General features: G+C 41.4%; 2 protein-coding genes across 4 annotated transcripts; one reads left to right on the plus strand and one right to left on the minus strand.

The window, feature by feature from the left end:
* Window positions 1-40: 40 nt before the first annotated feature.
* Window positions 41-6,014, minus strand: LOC108426348 (nuclear receptor-interacting protein 3). The gene is made up of 7 exons (XM_017695802.2): window positions 5,757-6,014; window positions 4,084-4,248; window positions 3,912-3,994; window positions 3,659-3,795; window positions 3,513-3,565; window positions 3,269-3,356; window positions 41-3,146 (listed from the first exon to the last, which is right to left on the minus strand). Exons 1-7 carry the CDS (start codon window positions 5,982-5,984, stop codon window positions 3,133-3,135), a joined length of 768 nt encoding a protein of 255 aa, XP_017551291.2. The 5' UTR covers window positions 5,985-6,014; the 3' UTR covers window positions 41-3,132.
* Window positions 6,015-10,877: 4,863 nt separating this feature from the next.
* Window positions 10,878-21,178, plus strand: znf143b (zinc finger protein 143b). 3 transcript variants are annotated; one of them, XM_017690787.2, is made up of 16 exons: window positions 10,878-11,246; window positions 12,766-12,881; window positions 12,962-13,054; window positions 13,258-13,341; window positions 13,500-13,580; window positions 13,699-13,883; window positions 13,988-14,056; window positions 14,174-14,290; window positions 14,405-14,480; window positions 15,058-15,183; window positions 15,321-15,500; window positions 15,670-15,897; window positions 16,080-16,216; window positions 18,421-18,576; window positions 19,273-19,419; window positions 20,824-20,907. In XM_017690787.2, exons 2-16 carry the CDS (start codon window positions 12,773-12,775, stop codon window positions 20,905-20,907), a joined length of 1,872 nt encoding a protein of 623 aa, XP_017546276.1. In that variant the 5' UTR covers window positions 10,878-11,246; window positions 12,766-12,772. The 3 variants fall into 3 exon arrangements, with proteins under 3 accessions (XP_017546276.1, XP_017546261.1, XP_017546270.1); XM_017690772.2 differs by having other exon boundaries at window positions 10,886-11,246; window positions 13,246-13,341; window positions 20,824-21,178; XM_017690781.2 differs by lacking the exon at window positions 10,878-11,246 and adding an exon at window positions 12,527-12,577 and having other exon boundaries at window positions 13,246-13,341.
* Window positions 21,179-21,315: the final 137 nt, after the last annotated feature.

A 21,315-nucleotide genomic window follows, 5' to 3' on the forward strand; every position in this document is an offset into this window, starting at 1 on the left:
ATAAAAACTGTCCCAACCGAACCAAACAGTCCAAATACCGAACTCTGAAATCAGTTTATTAATCAAGACGATCATTTTCAACACTATATGTTTATTTAATTAAAGCATAACTTGTCAAAAATCGGCTACATGACAGGATTAATATAACTGTCTAGTGAAGTATTCTGATATTGACCATACAGAACACTTTGTGTAAACTTTGTGCTACAAAGGCAACACAAGTGAATACCAATAATTTAACAATTCTACTTTGGTGTACTCCAACTATATGCTATGTCAGGAAAACTAAACATCACAGTTTAGCATTTTCCCTGCTCTGACAAACCTGACTGAGCCTCACGATTAAAGGGGCTTTTTCAAAATACCTGCCTAATTGTATAATTGAAATGTAAACAAAGTCATTCAAAGTGATTTGTTGTAAAACTCAATCGTGTAGAGACACCAACTCTGATTTCTATACAGGAACCAGGGATCACAACAGACATTTGATTTGCTATCCACAATATACGGTGAACTTATGTCTTTCACATTTTTATAAATAATGTTGATAGTGGTAAATCTGACTGGGTACTATATTGCCTTGCATGTTTCTCTCTGCCCTGCCCTGAATGTTCCACTTTGTTGATCGTACAATAGAAATTTGTTCTTTTGCTGCCCATCTATGCCCAGTCTAGGAGCAGCATGGCACAACGTTGCTAGTGGAGCAGTACCTCCTAGGGCACTGGGGGTTAAGTGCCTTACCCAAGGGCATAACTGTAAACTTCCAGTCAGTCCTGGGATTTCAACTTGCAATCAACCAATGTCTGAACATATTCAGAACTATTTCATGTAAATGCTTTTTTTGAGGTAGCTTTAAGACACATTAAATGCCACAAATGTGTGGTTTTCCATCATCAGTGGTTTTCCATCATCAGTAGGTTTCTTTAGAGTAGCCTACTTTCTCATCAAACCAGTCTGAATAACTTTGCTTATATCTTAATTTAATCATGCTGAAATTTAAAAAAAAAAAAAAAAAGTGAAATTCCCCTTTAAGTAATGACTCGAGTCAAGTGTGTTGGGTAGAGAAACTACTTACCTAAAAACATTCAAAATAACACTTCAGTTATTATAAATAACAGTTAAATAACAGCAATCACTTACACAACAGTGCAAAGAAGAAACTACAACTAGTATTGCACCAATACTACAGAGTAGACCAGTGTTTCCCATCCCAGTTACTAGTCCACCAGATGTTCCCCATTTTTGCTGTAACCTGTACCAGGCATTCAGTGTTCTAGATAGCTCAGTTTACTTGTTTTGGAAGCTCATCTCCAAGAACTGAGATGAGGACACCGGAATAGACTATATATATTCTTTATAATATAATATCAGACCAACGCTGTACTAAAATGACTACAAATTACTAAAAAGGGCCTATGAACAGTGTAAAACATACTGCACATAGAACTGGCTCCAAGCAGGTTTCAAGAGCTCGTACTGCGTTAGGGATTCTGGTTTCAAATATAAATAATAAGACAGCAAAACTGCCAGTTCTTATCTGTGCAACATTAGAATTATAACAGGAGGTAGAAATGGGAAAACAGCGCTACACTCGCTGTTGTCAGTACTTGATATTACCAGTACAGTAGCTGTCAAAAGAAAAGTATCAGCATCTCTAGCTGATATCAGAATAAGCAAACTTCCATTAGGTGAACTAAAAACAGTGGGACACTTTTTGGTAAACAGACCAGGAGTTCAAGTTACAACTACAGTTAAAACAATGCTGCTAAGCTAATGAAAACACATGCTTAATCACAAGGTAATCATTTAGAATAGTTACATTTCATTGGCTCATGTTACTCAAAGAGCAATATAGCATTAAACGTATTGGTCCTGCTTTACTCGATACCCTACGCTGGCTAAACTCACCATATGGACTTTTTATGGCATTCCTCCAGTTTTCTAAGAACAAAACACTTTCACATTATAATAATTACATAACCTGAATCCACAAGTGTTCAACCCTGGGGTGTAGTCAGAGCTCTTTCAATGGGGTAGCCAGGTGAGACCCAGTGATTTCAGTGAGGTGGAAAACTGCTAGGAAACTTAAAGAGCGGCTGGTGAAGTTAATGTGCATATGTTTGGCCTCCATTGTTCAAATAGCTCTAAAGTGATGCATTGACACTGACTGAACATAATTCTGTATATTATTTTCACATTGATAAAATATTATGCACATTTTTTTGCCAAAAGTAAAAGACAAAACTATGTTATGATATATTTTGGGTTATATATTTTATTAATGTAGAAATTATACACATAATAAATATTTAAAAAATAATATTAATAGTAACCAATTACCACGTGTTTTATTTTTAAGTTTTAAATCTGGAACAGATTAAAGTGTTTTTTTTTCTTTTGTCTATTGCATTATATGAAAAATATTTTGTTCCCTGTACCATCTCTAACTTCTGCTGAACATTTTAAAAAATTTTATTCAGTTATGCACATGATGTTTGATAAAACAATATACTGTAGCAATTTAGGTGCTTTTAAATGTATTTTCATGAGGTCAATATTATGAACAAGACCGTTAAGGTTTCCAATTTTCACCAGTTTGCTGAAAACACCAAGACACGCAGATTATTGAGTGCAATGTCATTAGATGCTTATATGTGATTGGAAACTGCCTGGAATGCTGACTGTAAATCATAATTGTTCACACAAGGGTAGGATAACTTTTCTCTTGTGACTGGTTTATTGACAATTGCTCACTATCTCACTTTGCATAACTGAGGAGAAGAGTGGCCATGCGGTACATGCTGCACTGGCCCCCCCTTGCCCACCCCTTGGCTATACCCCTGGTTCAACCTCTTGTAAATTTTAGTCATGGCCCAAATTGGTGTTGGCTTTGTGTCACACACACATGATGTTTCGTGTAAGTGCGTGGCTGTTGAAGTGATACTTGGCCTTTATGTATAATTCAGCAGTGTCCCTCTTGGAAAGCTGGCTCATTCTGAGCTCTGCAGCAAAATGCAGAGTATGTGGAGAGAAGGGGCTGTGAAACTTTGTGGAGAGCTCCTGAACTTGAGTTTTGCTGTGTTCCCAAAACACAGTTTTTTCCTGCAAGGAAACTGTATGTGTAGATTCCTCCTATTCCATAGAGACTGAAATGTAAAGCAGAAGTGAGAAAGCCAGATGGAAAATAATGCACAGACAAATATCACTTGGGTGTAAGCACAGTACAGTATTAAACTAGTGCTAGTATGATATAGCAAATAATTCCAACCTTCATTTTCATGTCTCCCAGCAAAATGTATTTGCTCCCTGACAGATTTTCCAAGAACCAGCATTTGCTTTTCAATGTCAATTACACACTGCAACAGAGAATACAATACAATAGAGACATATAATACAATAGAGAATTGTATTATAACATTTAGAACATCTACCTGAAGTAATGAAGTTTAAGCATCTACCTGAAATAAAAGCACTTTGTCTTGAATTGACATGAGGAAATACAGTGATTTTACCTTCAGAGATCTGAGTGTCTTCATTCCCAGTGATATGAACATCCTATCGATTTCTAAAATATAAACCATATTTCAACTAGTTACATGTTTTTTTTATTTAAACCTTAATGTATTTCCTCAATATGATCATGTCATATTAAACTCACCCACAACACTAAACAAAAGATCCATCTTTGTTTGTCCAATCACCAAACTCAGCACGATCTGTCCTGTGGCTAGAAGGTTGCGCTGGAGTGGCCCTAACTCGTCCTCGCTTTTGTCGTTGATGGTCTTCTCCTTGAAGCTGTAGGACCAAGGTAAGATAATTATTTGTGCCTTGATTACAGTCTGGATGTAATTCTTGTGTGGATTTCACATTAAAAATAACTATTCACTATTCGTATTGAAGGAGACGCTTACCCAAGTTTCTCCACACTGACTGATGATATGAGATTTAACGTACATCCAGTGTCAATTGTAACCACCACCTCCCGTCCAGAGCACTAAAGACCAAAACAATCGTTTTTTTAATGAAGTTAAACAAAAAAACAAGTCTTTTTATCATAGGCACCATATTCTATGTGCTATTCACCTGACCCACGACTTGAATGAGGTCACTCTCCATCTCCTGAGACTCGCTGTTAACACCATGGCTCTGCACTATGTTTTTCGAAGGTGCCTTCGAGGTTCGGGTGTTCAGTCTGTTTCGGGATAAGTTGGCCTCCAGCAGCCTTCTCTGGAGAATGTTGTGTGGTTGCTGTTGGGGAAAAAAAAAATCCATATGGGCGAGTGTGTCTGGATTTAACATTCAACATGTTACAAAGTTAAGGAACAAGTTTGGAAATGTGGATATGTCTATTTTGGATTTCATGATACTTTATTCGAATAAATTGCACATGTTGTAGATTGCTGTCAAGGGGCCTAAAACTAGCATCGAATATACTGTTTATGTCATGTTCTGTATTGCAGCATTGTATCACAACCTTACCAGTTTGACAGAAATGACAGTTTTCACATATATGTGTTATATCATATATACATATACATACATATCAGTGTTCTCAACACCCAGCATGCATCGTGCAAATATGTTAAACTAAATAAATAAACAGCATCCAAAATACAGCATATCGTTGATGTTGGACGAAAACCTTGTATCTCCGTTTTTGGTGTTTTTCAGGTTTTTGACATAATTTGAAAGTATCTGTCACTCTTTACATTGTTTGTAAATTTTATGATGAATGGCCTAAAAGAAATTACCCACAATGACATGGGAAAATTTCTGGTTCCATTGACTTACATTGAAAGTGAAGTATGTTTTTTCCTTCTCCTGTAAAGTTACTATTTTGGAAATATAAGGTTTTCTTACGACAGCAGCGGTATGCTGGTTTTGCTGGTGACCAGCCATGATGGTCTATGCTAGTCTTTTTCTAGCAGGGACAACTGGGAATCCCCCACATTGACAGAGATATCCAAATATCCAAATACCACTTACATAAAGGCTGATAAATACAGATATGATATTTGGCCTCCTGTCTGGCTTCATTAACCAGCTAGTAGGGTAAGAAACCTCCCTCAAAGCAGTTGTAGTTTTAAAAAAGCTCCTCCCACCTTCAAAACAGGTCACCACTAGAGGGTTTTCCTAGTCTGTAAACCAGAAATCCTCTCTGTTTGGACCGTTGAGGCATGACTGAAGGAAGCGAGCAGGCGTGTTTACAACAGATGTATTGACGGCTGAATGCTTTATTTTGGCTGGAGAGTCTGTTTAATGTCTGCATTCAGCAGCAGCCTTTTGTCAATTCCAACGTCGTGCACAAACCAAAAATTGACGACTGGAAAACCCCTTTCACATACAATAAGTGCCTCTCACTGAACTTCTCGTCTTTTTTATAGAGCTCCTCTGTTTTCCCTCAGTGAAAAAACATCTCCAACGCAGGGTTTCCCCGGATTTAACCATGACGTCATGTGCCAGACAATAATATAACGTGTCTTGTCTCTGGGAAAACCTTGAACATTAACTGCACGGCAATTGCGAAGAAATTATAGGCTCCGTTTTATACACACCTAGTAAAAATGATCAAAGAAGGGGTCAAATTAGCTACTGGCGAGAGCGTCGCGTTACACGTTCAGTTAAGGTACAAATACATGACACACACACACACACACACAGTCCATTAGTTTACATACAGTAACACATTACTTACATGGCGTACTTAGTGTTTAATCCGTTTTAGGGATTTTTCTCTTTGAAGATTCATAACTCACCCCTTCTTTTGAAGTTCCAAGTTTCTTGAGGCCATCTAAAGGCAGGAGATCTGCGGAGTCCTTGTGTAAAAACTGAATTGCCTGTTTAATCCTGCGCTGCTGTCGGAGAGCCGCCGCCTCTCTCAGCTCCATGCCGTCCCCTGTTCCACTTTCTACCGCTGGAGGCTCCTTATATAAAGCCAGACAGGTGGCGGCCGGGGTCCCTGCCTGCTCGTCACTCAGCCACATTATGGATCTGTTCTTTCAATAACAGAGGAAACCGTGGACGGACCTGAAACTCAGGAGTGTGTAGAAAAGATACTGTCCCAACGTTTTCACGACCCGCTGTCAGCACAACCCTGCTGAAAAACAACGTTAGAACCATTAGGATTAAAACCCGATGGTTTAGCTGCCTTTTGGTAATTGGCTCAATGGTTGCCTTTAGATCCCACCAGGAAACCATCAAAAGCAAATCTGGAATCAATCCCAGGACACCTGATATACCATTATGATCCTTTACACTCTACTAGAAAAAACCAGCATAGGCCAGCATGCCTGATCATCAGCAAAACCAGCATAACGTTTTGGATGCTGGTCAGCAGCAATGGAACTTGATATGCTGATAGCCATCTAAACCAGTATATGTTGTGTTTTGAACACTGGTAGGCTTGTCACCCAGCATAACCAGCTAAACCGGCATCAGACCAGCACAAGACCAGTTTAAACCAGCTTAGATCTGCATGGACATTGCGCAGGTCTGTACTTTTTAGTCAGGGCACTGTGATGTCAACCCATCAAGAAAAGCCATAACATATGACAAAAGCACCAGAAACCAACAGAAACGGCTTCTATGTTTTTTTCAGCAGGGAAAATAGTCATGGTAAACAAAGGAAATGAATTTACTAATGAGTGGAGTGTTTTTGATTGCTGTTAATGGATGACCAGGTTTAAATAAACGGAAACTAGGCCACTTGTTTTTAAACACTAATACAGCATGTTTATTTTTATTAAGTCAGTCTAGTTGTCATCAGTGAGTGGTGAGAGTAGAGAGCAGGTGGAAGAGAATCTGGAAAGGTGGAGGTTTGCACTGGAGAGGAGAGGAATGAAGGTCAGTAGAGACAAGATGGAATACATGTGTGTGAATGAGAGGGAGGCAGGTGGAAAGGTGAAGATGCAAGGAGTAGACGTCGTAAAGGTGGATGACTTCAAATATCTTGGGTCAACCATCCAGAGCAATGGACAGTGTAGAAAAGAGGTGAGGAAGAGGGTGCAGGCAGGATGGAGTGGGTGGAGACGGGTGTCAGGGCTGATGTGTGACAGAAGGATAGCAGCAAGAGTGAAAGGGAAGGTCTACAAGACAGCAGTGCGTCCTGCTATGATGTCTGGTTTGGAGAATGTGGCTCTGTCTAAAAGACAGGAGGCTGAGCTGGAGGTGGCGGAGATGAAGATGCTGAGATTTTCGTTGGGAGTGACAAGGATGGACAAGATTAGAAATGAGCAGATCAGAGGGACGGTGAAGGTGGAGCAGTTTGGAGATAAAGCCAGAGAGGCCAGGTTGAGATGGTTTGGACATGTGTTGAGGAGGAATAGTGGATATATTGGTTAAAGAATGTTGGAGATGGAGCTGCCGGGTAGAAGGAGAAGAGTTAGACCTTAGAGAAGGTTTATGGATGTAGTGAAGGTGGACATGGAGATGGTTGGTGTAAAAGTAGAGGAGGCAGTGGATAGGGCAAGATGGAGGCAGATGATCCGCTGTGGCGACCCCTAAAGGGAGCAGCCGAAAGAAGAAGAAGAAGTCTAGTTGTCATCAGTAGGTTATATAAGAGCAACCTGAAGGTAAAATTGCAAAAGGTTCACCAAAGCCAATGAGTCAGATGAGATTGCAAATGATTTAATATAGGACATTTGGGGGAAAAAGAAAGAAATTGTCTGTCTGATTCTGTGAAATACACAATATGGTGCATTTTGGATATAAAGTCAACTGTAAATCTTTAATAAAACTGTGTGAATTAATCATCAGCCTCTGACTAGCTAGTGGCATTCTATTTAATCGCTGTGACATATGAATGACTGGCCCTTGCGTACACCTGAAGAGGTGGGTAATTGTGCCTCTGGCTTCAGCAATTACACTGTCTGGAGTACCCTTATGGCAGAAGAGAAAAAGAGGCAATCAGGTCAACTGATTTAAAGGATGAAAATCAACCCACATTCAATATGAGGTAATAAGGTAGCGTGCATTTTACACTAGTTGAAAAAAAACAGGGTTTTAAGAACTTCTTAACACCATACAGTAGCAGACAGTAGCACAGATTTGGTTCCTTAACCATGAACAAGCCTCTTTTACGGTAGATAAACCTTATTCTATGATAAAGCAGGGTTACTGGCTTTGTCTCTATGGTAAAGGCATTTGGCTGGCAAATCCCTTTGTCATTGGATGGCCATTGGATGGCTGTCCCAAGTTACTTTATCTCTGTACTTCCTGGCTAGTTTTAACGGTATATGTAGTCCCAGACTAAAGAAGATTTTTGAGACTCTATTAAAACCATAATAAAGCCCATGCTATGACAAGGCTTAGCATTAAAGGTACATTCCATCCTAAACTGCATTGAATGTATTATTTGACATGTGCTGTGATGTTCTGTAGTGCAGCTTTGCATCCCTCATTTTCAATGATTTGACAGAGCGCACTTGACTCATATTCTGCCTGTACTGTGTTTTCATTTATCACTGTTCTCACATTGCAAGACCCAGCATGCACTAGGATCAGTGGGGTGAGGTGGGGAATATTTCAAACAGCTGGCCCTCTAGTACCATTGAGGCAGTATATTATTACAAAAACAACGTAAGTTGAAACTGAGAAATGTTATGATTTATAAAGCATATGTCCATTTGAATTTGATGTTAGCAACACATTTCAGAAAATTGGGAGAACTGGTTCCTCAGTTCCAAAATGCTTGCAGAATGTGGTTAAAAGAAGAGGTGATGCAACACAGTGACAAGCCCCTGTCCTAACCTTTTCTAACTCACACACACAGAAATATATAAACATACATAGACACACACCATGATCTGCTGTACAGTCCGCTGTGTATAGTGTGATCTGCTGTACAGTCTCGTGTGTATAGTGTGATCTGCTGTACAGTCCGGTGTGTATAGTGTGATCTGCTGTACAGTCTTGTGTGTATAGTGTGATCTGCTGTACAGTCCGGTGTGTTTAGTATGATCTGCTGTACAGTCCGGTGTGTATAGTGTGATCTGCTGTACAGTCTGGTGTGTTTAGTATGATCTGCTGTACAGTCTGGTGTGTTTAGTATGATCTGCTGTACAGTCCGGTGTGTATAGTGTGATCTGCTGTACAGTCCGGTGTGTATAGTGTGATCTGCTGTACAGTTTGGTGTGTATAGTGTGATCTGCTGTACAGTCCGGTGTGTATAGTGTGATCTGCTGTACAGTTTGGTGTGTATAGTGTGATCTGCTGTACAGTCCGGTGTGTATAGTGTGATCTGCTGTACAGTCTCGTGTGTATAGTGTGATCTGCTGTACAGTCCGCTGTGTATAGTGTGATCTGCTGTACAGTCCGGTGTGTTTAGTGTGATCTGCTGTACAGTCCGGTGTGTATAGTGTGATCTGCTGTACAGTCCGGTGTGTTTAGTATGATCTGCTGTACAGTCCGGTGTGTATAGTGTGATCTGCTGTACAGTCTGGTGTGTATAGTGTGATCTGCAGTACAGTCTGGTGTGTTTAGTGTGATCTGCTGTACAGTCTGGTGTGTATAGTGTGATCTGCAGTACAGTCTGGTGTGTTTAGTGTGATCTGCTGTACAGTCCGGTGTGTATAGTGTGATCTGCTGTACAGTTTGGTGTGTATAGTGTGATCTGCTGTACAGTCCGGTGTGTATAATGTGATCTGCTGTACAGTCCGTTGTGTATAGTGTGATCTGCTGTACAGTCTGGTGTGTATAGTGTGATCTGCTGTACAGTCCAGTGTGTATAGTGTGATCTGCTGTACAGTCCGGTGTGTATAGTGTGATCTGCTGTACAGTCTTGTGTGTTTAGTGTGATCTGCTGTACAGTCCGGTGTGTATAGTGTGATCTGCTGTACAGTCCGGTGTGTATAGTGTGATCTGCAGTACAGTCCGGTGTGTTTAGTGTGATCTGCTGTACAGTCCGGTGTGTATAGTGTGATCTGCAGTACAGTCCGGTGTGTATAGTGTGATCTGCTGTACAGTCTGGTGTGTATAGTGTGATCTGCTGTACAGTCTGGTGTGTATAATGTGACCTGCTGTACAGTCCACTGTGTATAGTGTGATCTGCTGTACAGTCTGGTGTGTATAGTGTGATCTGCTGTACAGTCTGGTGTGTATAATGTGATCTGCTGTACAGTCCACTGTGTATAGTGTGATCTGCTGTACAGTCTGGTGTGTATAGTATGATCTGCAGTACAGTCTGGTGTGTATAGTGTGATCTGCTGTACAGTCCACTGTGTATAGTGTGATCTGCTGTACAGTCTGGTGTGTATAGTGTGATCTGCAGTACAGTCCACTGTGTATAGTGTGATCTGCTGTACAGTCTGGTGTGTATAGTGTGATCTGCTGTACAGTCTGGTGTGTATAGTGTGATCTGCAGTACAGTCCGTTGTGTTTAGTGTGATCTGCTGTACAGTCTGGTGTGTATAGTGTGATCTGCTGTACAGTCCGCTGTGTATAGTGTGATCTGCTGTACAGTCTGGTGTGTATAGTGTGATCTGCTGTACAGTCTGGTGTGTATAGTGTGATCTGCTGTACAGTCCACTGTGTATAGTGTGATCTGCTGTACAGTCTGGTGTGTATAGTGTGATCTGCTGTACAGTCCAGACTGTAGAGCAGATCACACTATACACACCAGACTGTACTGCAGTCTGGTGTGTATAGTGTGATCTGCTGTACAGTCTGGTGTGCGCAGCGTAGTCTGCTGGGCAGTGTGTACAGTGTGGAGTGCGCAGTGTGGAGTGAGCTGCTCTGTGTGCACTCCATTGCCCATACAGCCCCACTACTCATCACCAGCCCGAGATTCAAAATGGCTGCGAACGCGCTCTTAAAACACGACCCACTCTTCGTCGTTCACTCGGCGCCAGCGGCTCGATCCGCTTCTGCAAACCGCTGGAGCGGTCAGAGCCGGACTCCGGCACGCGCTGCCATGTGAAAGGCGCCTCTGCTCGAGCGCCTACGCGTCGCGCGCGGTCATTAACCGGCAGACAAACGGTCCGCAGGCCAGAATGGCGTTTTCATGGCGCCACCGAACGTGAATGTTTCCGCCCGTGCGGCCTAGGACGACAGCGTTTGGACCAATGAACGGCAGGAGGACGACGACGGCCGTATTGACGAGCCAATCGGAGGACAGCATGAGGGGACCGGCCCCGCCCTCTCACGGCGTACGGTGCCGTCATTCATGTTCCCGGGCCGCGGAGTCCGCAGAGCGTTTCCTGCCCTGGTGCATGGCGGTCGGACGGAGGGATTGTTGGAAAATTCGGGAGGTTAGTGTATAAATGTGTTTTTACCCAGTGTGCCTTATTCCCTCCGCCACTGCAGAGCCGGGGAGCTCGCTGGCGGCCCAGTCTCCGAGCTTCAAGGCGCAGCCCGAGTTCAATAAAGCGGTCAAAACGCGTCGGAAGCGATGTTTTATTTATTAGAGGCGGTTGGACGCGGCGCCCGTTTCGGAGACAACATTATAACGTTCCTCTTATTTGGCTTCTTCGACTTCACGTAGCGCTTCCTTTCGTCTCCTCCACCTTCTCCCGTTTAGAGATTAACCACTGGAGAATAACACCGAGCAGCGCCGCTTCACGCAGCACGTTAGACCCTCGTACCGCCGCGCCAGCCGAATGTCAGCGCTAAACAAACCGAAATCCCGGGCGTTATGTTACGTTAGCATGTTTGCTAACACGTCAGGCTAGCTCGGCTGTTACCAGCAGATAAGCCGATGTTCTGCTAACCGCTTAAGCTAACGTCGCGCGTCCGGACGCGCACAGACCTTCGTGCTGGCAGCGAAACGCAGATAAATGCACAGGTTTTGTGTACATCGAGCTAAAGGCGCCCGAGCGAAGGCTTGCGTTATTACGAGTAGCTAGTGTAGCTGTTTAGCTTTGAAGGGTACGGGGCAGATAGACGTGTTAACGGTTACTGTGGCAACTGTTCGAGGCAGCGACACCTTAGTATCGCCTTTCGGTGGCGTTGGGTTTAGTGAAGTCTGCGCCACAGTGGCTTAATGTCCTCTAAATAAAGATAAAGCATGAACGCTGAGTTCCTTTTGCGCATTAAAGGATTAGGAATGGGTTGGTTTATGCACAAGCTGCAGTATAAGCACAGTTGCTGAACGCATGATGTGAGATCACATCCATGAAATCGGAGTTGATGTTACACCTCAGTCCATTGATTCGAGTCGTCGAGGCAGGTTGTAGTATAGTCGTGCGTTTGAAGCTATGCACTTCTGAAATTGTTTTTAGATGCAGTGGTTATTTTTGACCAGTATTGTACATAATTTAGACTATATCTCCAAAATGACATATATATTGGGGGCAGTTGTGGACTGGAGGTTAGGGAACTGGCCCTGTGACCAGAAGGTCGCTGGTTCGATCCCCAGTGCTGACAGAGTCCATGACTGAGGTGTCCTTGAGCAAGACACCTAACCCCCAATTGCTCCCCGGGCGCCGTGGATAGGGCTGTACACCGCTCCGGGCAAGTGTGCTCACTGCCCTCTAGTGTGTATGTGGTGTTTCACTTCACGGACGGGTTAAATGCGGAGGTGGAAGTTCCCTGTTTGTGGGATTAAAAAAGTATCAAAAAAAAAAAAGTCACTTACTGCTGGGTAAGCATAAGATAATTTGATGCATTTTGGACATTATAGACCTGAGAACGGAGGTTCTCTGTTAAGTGCAAAAATACGGTCACCTCTTATATTTGTGCCAAGCATTGTCTGCTTCCTGACTTTTATTGTTACGTTGCCAGTTGGAATTGTGTCAGGATAGTGTGGTGTTGGCTTATTGGTTTTCACAGGTAGACCATGCTCTTGGCCCAGGTGAATCGAGACACCCAGAGCATGGAGTTTCAAAGTGTTGAGGGTGACCCACACCAGGTTACCCTTTGTCTGACAGAGGCTGTGACCGTTGCAGGTAAAGTATCTCTACAGACTACATTCATTATGCTTGATAATTCCTCCGCAGGCTCGTAACTAGTAGCATTTTTCTTACAGACAGTGACCACATAGAGGCTATGGACACAGTGAGTTTACAGGCAGTCACTCTGGTGGATGGCTCCACTGCGTACATACAGCACAGCCCTAAAGGTACAGAAATAGAGCAGTAATATATGTTTATGTATTCATGTAATGAATGCTCAAAGCTTCCAGTTAATCCCAAAAATGTACTAGATGTAATTGCAAGGAAGCAGTAATTTGCCACTAAGCTTATGAGCACACAAAAGTACAACAGTTGCAACTATGCAGTGGACAGTTTGAGGCTTACATCATTTTTACAGTTTCTCTCACAGATAATAAGATAGTGGAAGGGCAGGTGATCCAGTTGGAGGATGGATCTGCAGCATATGTGCAGCATGTACCAATGTCTAAAACAGGTACCTCACATAAGACTGAACTTGTTACCTTGCGTTATTAATCACGTGCACTTCATGTATAAGTGGGTTTTATATGCTATAGGTTGTTTATACAGTGTAACATGTGCCCCTTGAATAAAGAGGCATTTCTTTAACATCAAGCATCATTTAACTTTCAGTAGGAGAAGGGCTAAGACTAGAGGATGGTCAAGCCGTGCAGCTGGAAGATGGAACGACTGCATACATTCATACACCAAAAGGCATGTCTATCACAGTAGTTACTGTTTTGTGTAATGGATGATGCATCAAGTGTGGTCTTTGTAATTGTCTTCATACTGTAATCAGTGTCATTTATATAGACGCATATTGTGTTTTCAGAAACATATGAGCAGGGTGGTTTACAGGCGGTCCAGCTGGAGGACGGCACCACTGCCTACATCCAACACATGCCCCAGTCGAGCACCATCCTGGCCATTCAGGCTGACGGCACAGTGGCTGACCTGCAGGCAGAGGGCACCATCGACCCTGAGACCATTAGTGTACTGGAGCAATACTCCACTAAGGTGACAATCACAAAACACTCATCATAATGAGAATGTCTGCTGTAGTGGAAGCATATTCTGTGTTTGTGGAAGTCCCTTCTAATATACCTAAACTACTCTTTCAGATGGAGGGCCCAGAATGTGGCACTGGGTTGCTTGGTAGAGGTGACTGTGATGGCAGTGTGCATATGCAGGTGCAGTTTCTTCTTTGGTGATCAGTATTGCTCACTCATTGCTGTTTCTTTGGATCATATGCTGTGTTTTGTATAACTGTTTTTGTGTCATATTAATAACAAGTCCTTTGTGTTCAGATTGTACTTCAGGGTCAGGAGAGCCGGTCTCCCAGAGTGCAGCACATTGGGGAAAAGTCCTTCCGCTGTGAACACGAGGGCTGTGGAAAACTATACACCACGGCACACCATCTAAAAGTAAAGCCCTATCAGCATTTAATAAGAACAGTCTTATCTTGGACGTTTTTACCTGTATCGTTTCTTAAATATTTTAATTATAATGTAACAACCTTTTTTTTGTTTCCATTAAAGGTTCATGAAAGATCACATACTGGTGATAAACCTTACATATGTGACCATCTGGGCTGCGGTAAAAAGTTTGCCACAGGTACAGTTTTATATCTGTATATATGTTAATGGCGTATTGCACCTTTTTAAAAATATCACTTAAAATTTTCTCAGAATCTAGATATATGTTAGTGTGTGTGTGTGTGTGTGTATGTATGTATATATGATTTGAGCCGATTGAACACAGTATCACAAATCACTGATGGATTTTATGTGCACTGACCTGCAGGCGGCTCAAAGTAGGGTTCCTGCCCTTCCTTAATGCAGCACCCACTGCCCCCAACCCTCCATGCTATTGTCAGTTGCTGTTGGTTACGGGGGACGAAAGTATATTGCATAAGTTCTGAAAAGATTGATTTCATGTAATAACTTTGTGTGGTGTAGCTCTTAGAGGCACCAAATGCTTCAGGCGTCTGTTTCCAATCACCACCACTGTAAACAATTATGACTGCAAGTTTCTCTAGAATGAGAGCACTTCACTCTGGATGGTACAAACTACTCTGAATGACTTTACTTGCATTTTAGTTTACTTTTGAAACATCTGTGGATTTACTTTTTTTTTTTTTTTTTTTTTTTTTTTAATGCACATCATTAATCATGCTGGTGATATGTTTCAGGGTATGGACTGAAAAGTCATGTTCGAACACACACTGGTGAAAAACCATATCGATGTCAGGAGCTCAACTGCCTTAAGTCTTTCAAGACATCTGGAGACCTACAGAAACACACACGAACACACACAGGTGTGATGCCCTTTAACACGTCATATTCTGACTAAGCTATCACGTAGTGTGTGCAGTAGTAATTAAGCTGTAATAACATTGTTTAGTTGTGTTGTTGTTGTTGTTGTTAATGGTTTGGGTTTCTTACATCATTATAGGGGAGAAGCCTTTCAAATGTCCATTTGAAGGCTGTGGGAGATCTTTCACCACTTCAAATATTCGAAAGGTTCACATACGAACACACACCGGTGAGCGGCCGTACTACTGCTCTGAGCCCAACTGTGGAAGAGCCTTTGCCAGTGCCACCAACTATAAAAATCACATGAGGATCCACACTGGTACCTATTTACTCTTTCCTAACCTGTCCTACTAAAAATGTTAGCCGTTGAAAATGTAATAATTTTGTTTAAATGATATGATGAAAAAATTAGATCTCAGATCACAAGTCACAACATATACAAATCATACCATCATACTCTTCTAAGCATGTTGTATTTGCTGCTCTAGGAGAGAAACCGTATGTCTGCACTGTTCCTGGCTGTGATAAGCGCTTTACTGAGTACTCCAGTCTCTATAAGCACCATGTGGTCCACACTCCTTGCAAGCCCTACAACTGCAACCACTGTGGAAAGACCTACAAGCAGATCTCTACTTTAGCCATGCACAAACGCACTGCCCACAATGACACTGAGCCCATTGAAGAGGAGCAGGAATCCTACTTTGAGCCGCCTGCAGGTCAGTGCACACCAGGAATGAAAACAATAGAAACTTTGAAGTTTCTAAGTCATGAGTTGTTTCACTCACATTGAAAAGTCAACATGTTTTGTTTTAATACTAGCAGATGGTTGACTTTTGTCTGTTACTCTTTGTTTGGCCAGAGCTAATTGCGTTTGTGTATGTGTGATTGTTTTGTTCAGAGGCTGTTGATGACCCAACCTTAACATTTACTCCTACTGTGGTGGAGGAGGAAAGTGGCTCAGAGCAGGTTTCAGCAGGATCAGAGATCATGAGTCAGCAGCACGTAGCACTCATATCTCAGGATGGAACGCAGCAGGTCGGTGTTTGTCATTGAATGTGGGAATGAAATCTCTGTATATGATACCATTCAAAAGTCTGGGATCACTTGTTAATAATTTTTATTTATTCAGTAATAAGCAATGCAGATTGCTAGAAGGTATTTGTAGATGTTAAATATCTGAAGATTTTTGTCAAGACATAACAGTATTTTATAATTTCATTATTATATATTTATCGTAATTTCTGGATAAGTTATCCTCATTAAGATTTGTTCTCCACTAATCCAATACAAGGCATTTCAGATGTAAATTATATTAAAACTCTGTTATACAGTCTTATACAGTTCAGTCCTTTTAAACACCTGGTCAAATGAGATGTTTTGTTGATTTTCTAAATAAAAAAAAAAAATAATAATAAACACATCCTCTACAGAGAAGATACTTAAATATGGCATTTTTCTGCAAATTTTAGTGCACAATTTCTTTTTTTTTTTCTTTTTTATTTCTTGCTGAGTTTTGGACAAACATGAAATGTGCCATAACTTTGCACAGGTCACGTTTTATTCTGGCTTTTTTCTAATACGTTAAGTGAGGGGTATACTCACTTTTTATATCTCACAAATGTGAGTACACCCTCACATTTCTGCAAACATTTTATTACATCTTTCCATGGGACAACAGTACAGAAATGAAACTTGCCTATAAGAAAGTAGTCAGTGTACAGCTTGTGTAGCAGTACAGATTTACTGCCCTCTGAAAATAACTCGATGCACAGCCATTAATGTCTAAGTACACCTCAAAGTGAACATGTCCAAATTGTGCCAAATTATGCTGTCATCCCTCCCTGGTGTCATGTGAATTGTTAAGAGTTAGAAGGTTCCAGGTGTGACCACTGCATATTCAACATGGCACCTTTTGGCAAAGAACTCTCTGAGGATGTGAGAAAGAGTCTCCAAGAAAATGGCCTAGGCTATAAGAAGATTGCTAACACCCTGAAAATGAGCTATAGTATGGTGGCCAAGGTCATACAGCTGTTTTCCAGGACCGGTTCTACTCGGAACAGGCCTCGCCAGGGTCCACCAAAGAGTCCACATGTTCAGCGTCATATCCAGAGGTTGGCTTAAAAAAGCATGAGTGCTGCCATCGTTGCTGCAGAGGTTGAAGAAGAGGGAGATCAGCCTGTCAGTGCTCAGATCATATGCTGCACAATGCGTCAACTTGGTCTGCATGACCCTCATCCCAGAAGGAAGCCTCTTCTGAAGCTGACACACAAGAAAGCCTGCAAACAGTTTGCTGAAGACAAGCAGTCCAAAAACATGAATTACTGAAACCATGTCCTGTGGTCTGACGAGACTGGGATAAAGTTGTTCGGCTCAGATGGTGTCCAGCATGTGTGGTAGCGCCCTGGTGAGGAGTACCAAGACAACTGTCTCTTGCCTACGGTTAAGCATGGTGGTGGTAGCGTCATGGTCTGGAGCTGCATGAGTGCTGCCGGCACTGGGGAGCTGCGGCTCATTGAAGGAAACATGAATTCCAATATGTACTGTGACATTCTGAAGCAGAGCACGATCCCATCCCTTCCGAAACTGCACTGCATGGCAGTTTTCCAACAAAATAATGACCCCAAACACACCTCCTGGACTAGCGAAGTATGTCTCTACACCTAAAGCCAATTGGGCACCTGTGGGGCATCCTCAAGCGGAAGGAGGAGGAATGCAAGGTGTCTAACATCCACCAGCTCTGTGATGTCATCATGGAGGAGTGGAAGAGGATTCCAGTAGCGACCTGTGCAGCTCTGGTGAATTCCATGCCCAAGAGGGTTCAGGCAGTGCTAGATAATAATGGTGGTCACACAAAATGATGAGACTTTGAGCACAATTTGGACATGTTCATTGTGATGTGGACTCACTGCCAGATATTTAGACATTAATGGCTGTGTGTTTATTTATTTTCAGAGGACAGTAAATCTGTCCTGCTATACAAGCTGCACACTGATTACTTTAAGTTATATCCAAGTTTCACTTCTGTAGTATTATCCCATGGGAAGATATATTTGCAGAAATGTGAGGGTTTTGTGAGATATTGATTGTGTGTGTGTGTGTGTGTGTGTGTGTGTGTGTGTGTGTGTGTGTGTGTATTAAAAAAAAAATTAGAATTACACAATAAACAGTTCTTTAAAATTAGGTTTCACTATATCTGAGTGTACAATCCAGCCGCTAGCGTACTGCCTTTGTCCTTTCAGGTTCTCTCTCACGCAGATGTGCAAGCAATGAGTGGCACAATAACCATGGTAACGCAAGAGGGAACCACTATAACCATCCCTGCACATGAAGCAATGCTTTCATCGGGAGAAACTCACTCGGTCACCATGGTTTCAACGGATGGGACAGAAGGACAGGTAAAGGCTCATATTTACAGTCGTATGAAAAAGTTTGAACACCCTGGTCAAATTATATGTACATTTTCTATGTGGAAAGTTATGCATCCTCTACAAGGAAGAAACTTCCTTTTAATATTTAAAATTTTACATTTAGCATTTTAGTGCGCTATCTGTTTTACAGTTGTTAAAATGCAACCTTTTGCCATAACATTTGCACAGGCCACATTTTTTAACAAATAGGTTAGATTCAATAAATAAATAGTAACTGTGCATGCAGACGTAGGGGTGGGGAGTACGGCAAAGATGTCATATAACAATATTTAAAGATTAAATGCACTAGTAGCACCGCATTTAAAACGGCTATCAAAAACTCTGCTTACAGTGAGTTTGTTCTTGAAAAATACTGATTATGGACACAGTATGTTCAGAGAAGCATATTGTATATTGCAATAGTAAAATAAATCGTAACAATGAAGTGTATTTTCTGTAGAGGATGTGTACTTTTCACTTAGAAAATCAAGAAAACATGGAATTTGACCAGGGGCTCCCAAACTTTTGCACACAACTGCTTATTCATGTCCTTGTGGACTGGCTCTCAAGTATCCATCTGTGTTTGCTTTAGTTTGCTTAGCTGAGCCCTCCGCTTACAAATGATGTGTACTGTTGGAGCTTTGTGCTTGTTTACATCTCTCAGGCTTCTCGTTTGCTTTGTAGGTGGCCATTGTGACGCCGGATCTGTCCATGTTTCGGACTGAGGAAGGGGACCTGGTGCAGGAGCAGCAGCAGCACCCTGTGGTATCCACCAGCCCACACCCAGTTACTCTGCTGGCTACCTCCAATGGCACACACATAGCTGTGCAGGTATCTTTGACATACACACAGAGAGGGTTCACAGAGTTCACATACAAGTGTATCCAACAAGATTTCAAGTAATCTTCTACAAGTGCTGTAAAACACACAAATCATTGTTGAGGTGGGGTTGATGGATTTCACATATCTCTCTGTATGCTAAAGACTAAATCCTTTGTTTTAGTTGGTAAAGAGACTGGTGTTTTATGGCTTAAGGGTGTGGGAAGTTATGTTTAAGTGAAATACTGTGGCAAGCTATTGTGTAGTAGTCTGTTCTCAGTTGGAGTTCATCTGTGGCATTATCACAGAATAGTTTCCCCACAGTGTTAGTTATTTAAAAAATATACATCCTATTCAAGATTTAATCAAACTAAAGAAATTAAAGAGCCTGTCAGTTTGTAGGGCTTCTACAACCAACTTGGAGGTATCTGCGCTATGTTACTCTTAAAACAATTGCAGTCTGCAAGCAGAATTAACAATTTCTGTGCTGATGAGTTTCTTGTTGGAACTACTGATTGTATCACTTCTCTTTGCTGATGGAGTTCTAATTGAGTCATTAGCAGCTTAATCATTCAGCCATTGATGGTCTTAACACCAAACTGTCATTTACATCTGATTAGAGAGTCTAACCTACAGACTAACATTAAGATGAAGTAGTTTTTCAAGTAGCGATTGTATGGCATAAAAAAGTAAGTCATCAAGGTAAATATGCTGAAACTAGCAAAAGCAAAAAGCGCATTCATACAGACTCATTTTATTTCAAGCAATACAACGGCATAAAATCACATGGAATATGAACATGAAATACTTGAACATAATATTGCATAAAAATGGGGAAACGGATGGATGTTCCAAAATTACAGGCTGTTGAGCAGCGACAGATGATATGGCACAATGTGACAGTCACATTATTCATAATAAGTATCACAATATTTAGTTTTGTTCCATAATCCATCCTCCACTGTACCCTATTTGTACTGAAACAGCTGGACAGTGTTCAGTACTGATGACATCTACTGTATGCTCAGAAAAGAATACTGTAACGATAAATATTGTCATATGGCCAACCCCTATTGCTGAGTACATTTAAACATGATTAAAATACAAATATTATAATATCTAGGTTTACTGTATTGGAAAGAAATGGAACAATTACTAATAATTCGGGTCACAGGAGTGTGAACCATGGTTTGTGATGATTTTATGATCACAGAGTGGTAGGATTTTTGAAGTCAGTAAAGACTGGGGCAATTCCAAACCAAACTATTCTTTACTTACCTTTACAATTGAGTAGATGGCAACGCTGTACTACTGGGGAAAATTTTATCAAGACATTACATTCAACTTAAAAAAAAAAAACATTGTGCTGTGTGTACAGCAAGATATATAACTACCTTGGGCTTTTGTTCTTTGCAGCTCAGCGACCAACCCTCGCTAGAAGAGGCAATCAGAATTGCATCAAGAATACAGCAAGGAGAGTCGCCAGGCCTGGATGATTAAACCATGACCTTTTAATATAGTACTATCACCTTGAATGTGTGTGTGTGAGTGTGTGTTTACAGCGAGCAACTGGGAGTATCAAGTATCAAAAAAAGAAATGTTTGCTATGCCAGCATATTATGATTGCTCTGTTTCAAGAGGACTGAAGATATTTTTGTGTGGATTTATGTACATAGCTGTTTTCAAACTGGAGTTTTCTGCTGTAAATATTTATTCGATTCTTCTATTGAATACATTACTTTTTAGGATCTTAATAAATGAATGGTCCAAACAGTTTTGAGTGATATTGAACTCCTATATAGCTGAGGATTCCTGAGCTAGTTATTTATTTGGTATAAAATGTACTGATACTGGCAGACGCTGGCAGATTAGATGGTTTAGAGGGGAAACAGAAAGCAATTACACTAA

The sequence above is a fragment of the Pygocentrus nattereri genome, chromosome 7 (genome assembly GCF_015220715.1).
Source record: "Pygocentrus nattereri isolate fPygNat1 chromosome 7, fPygNat1.pri, whole genome shotgun sequence".
NCBI lineage: Eukaryota > Metazoa > Chordata > Actinopteri > Characiformes > Serrasalmidae > Pygocentrus > Pygocentrus nattereri.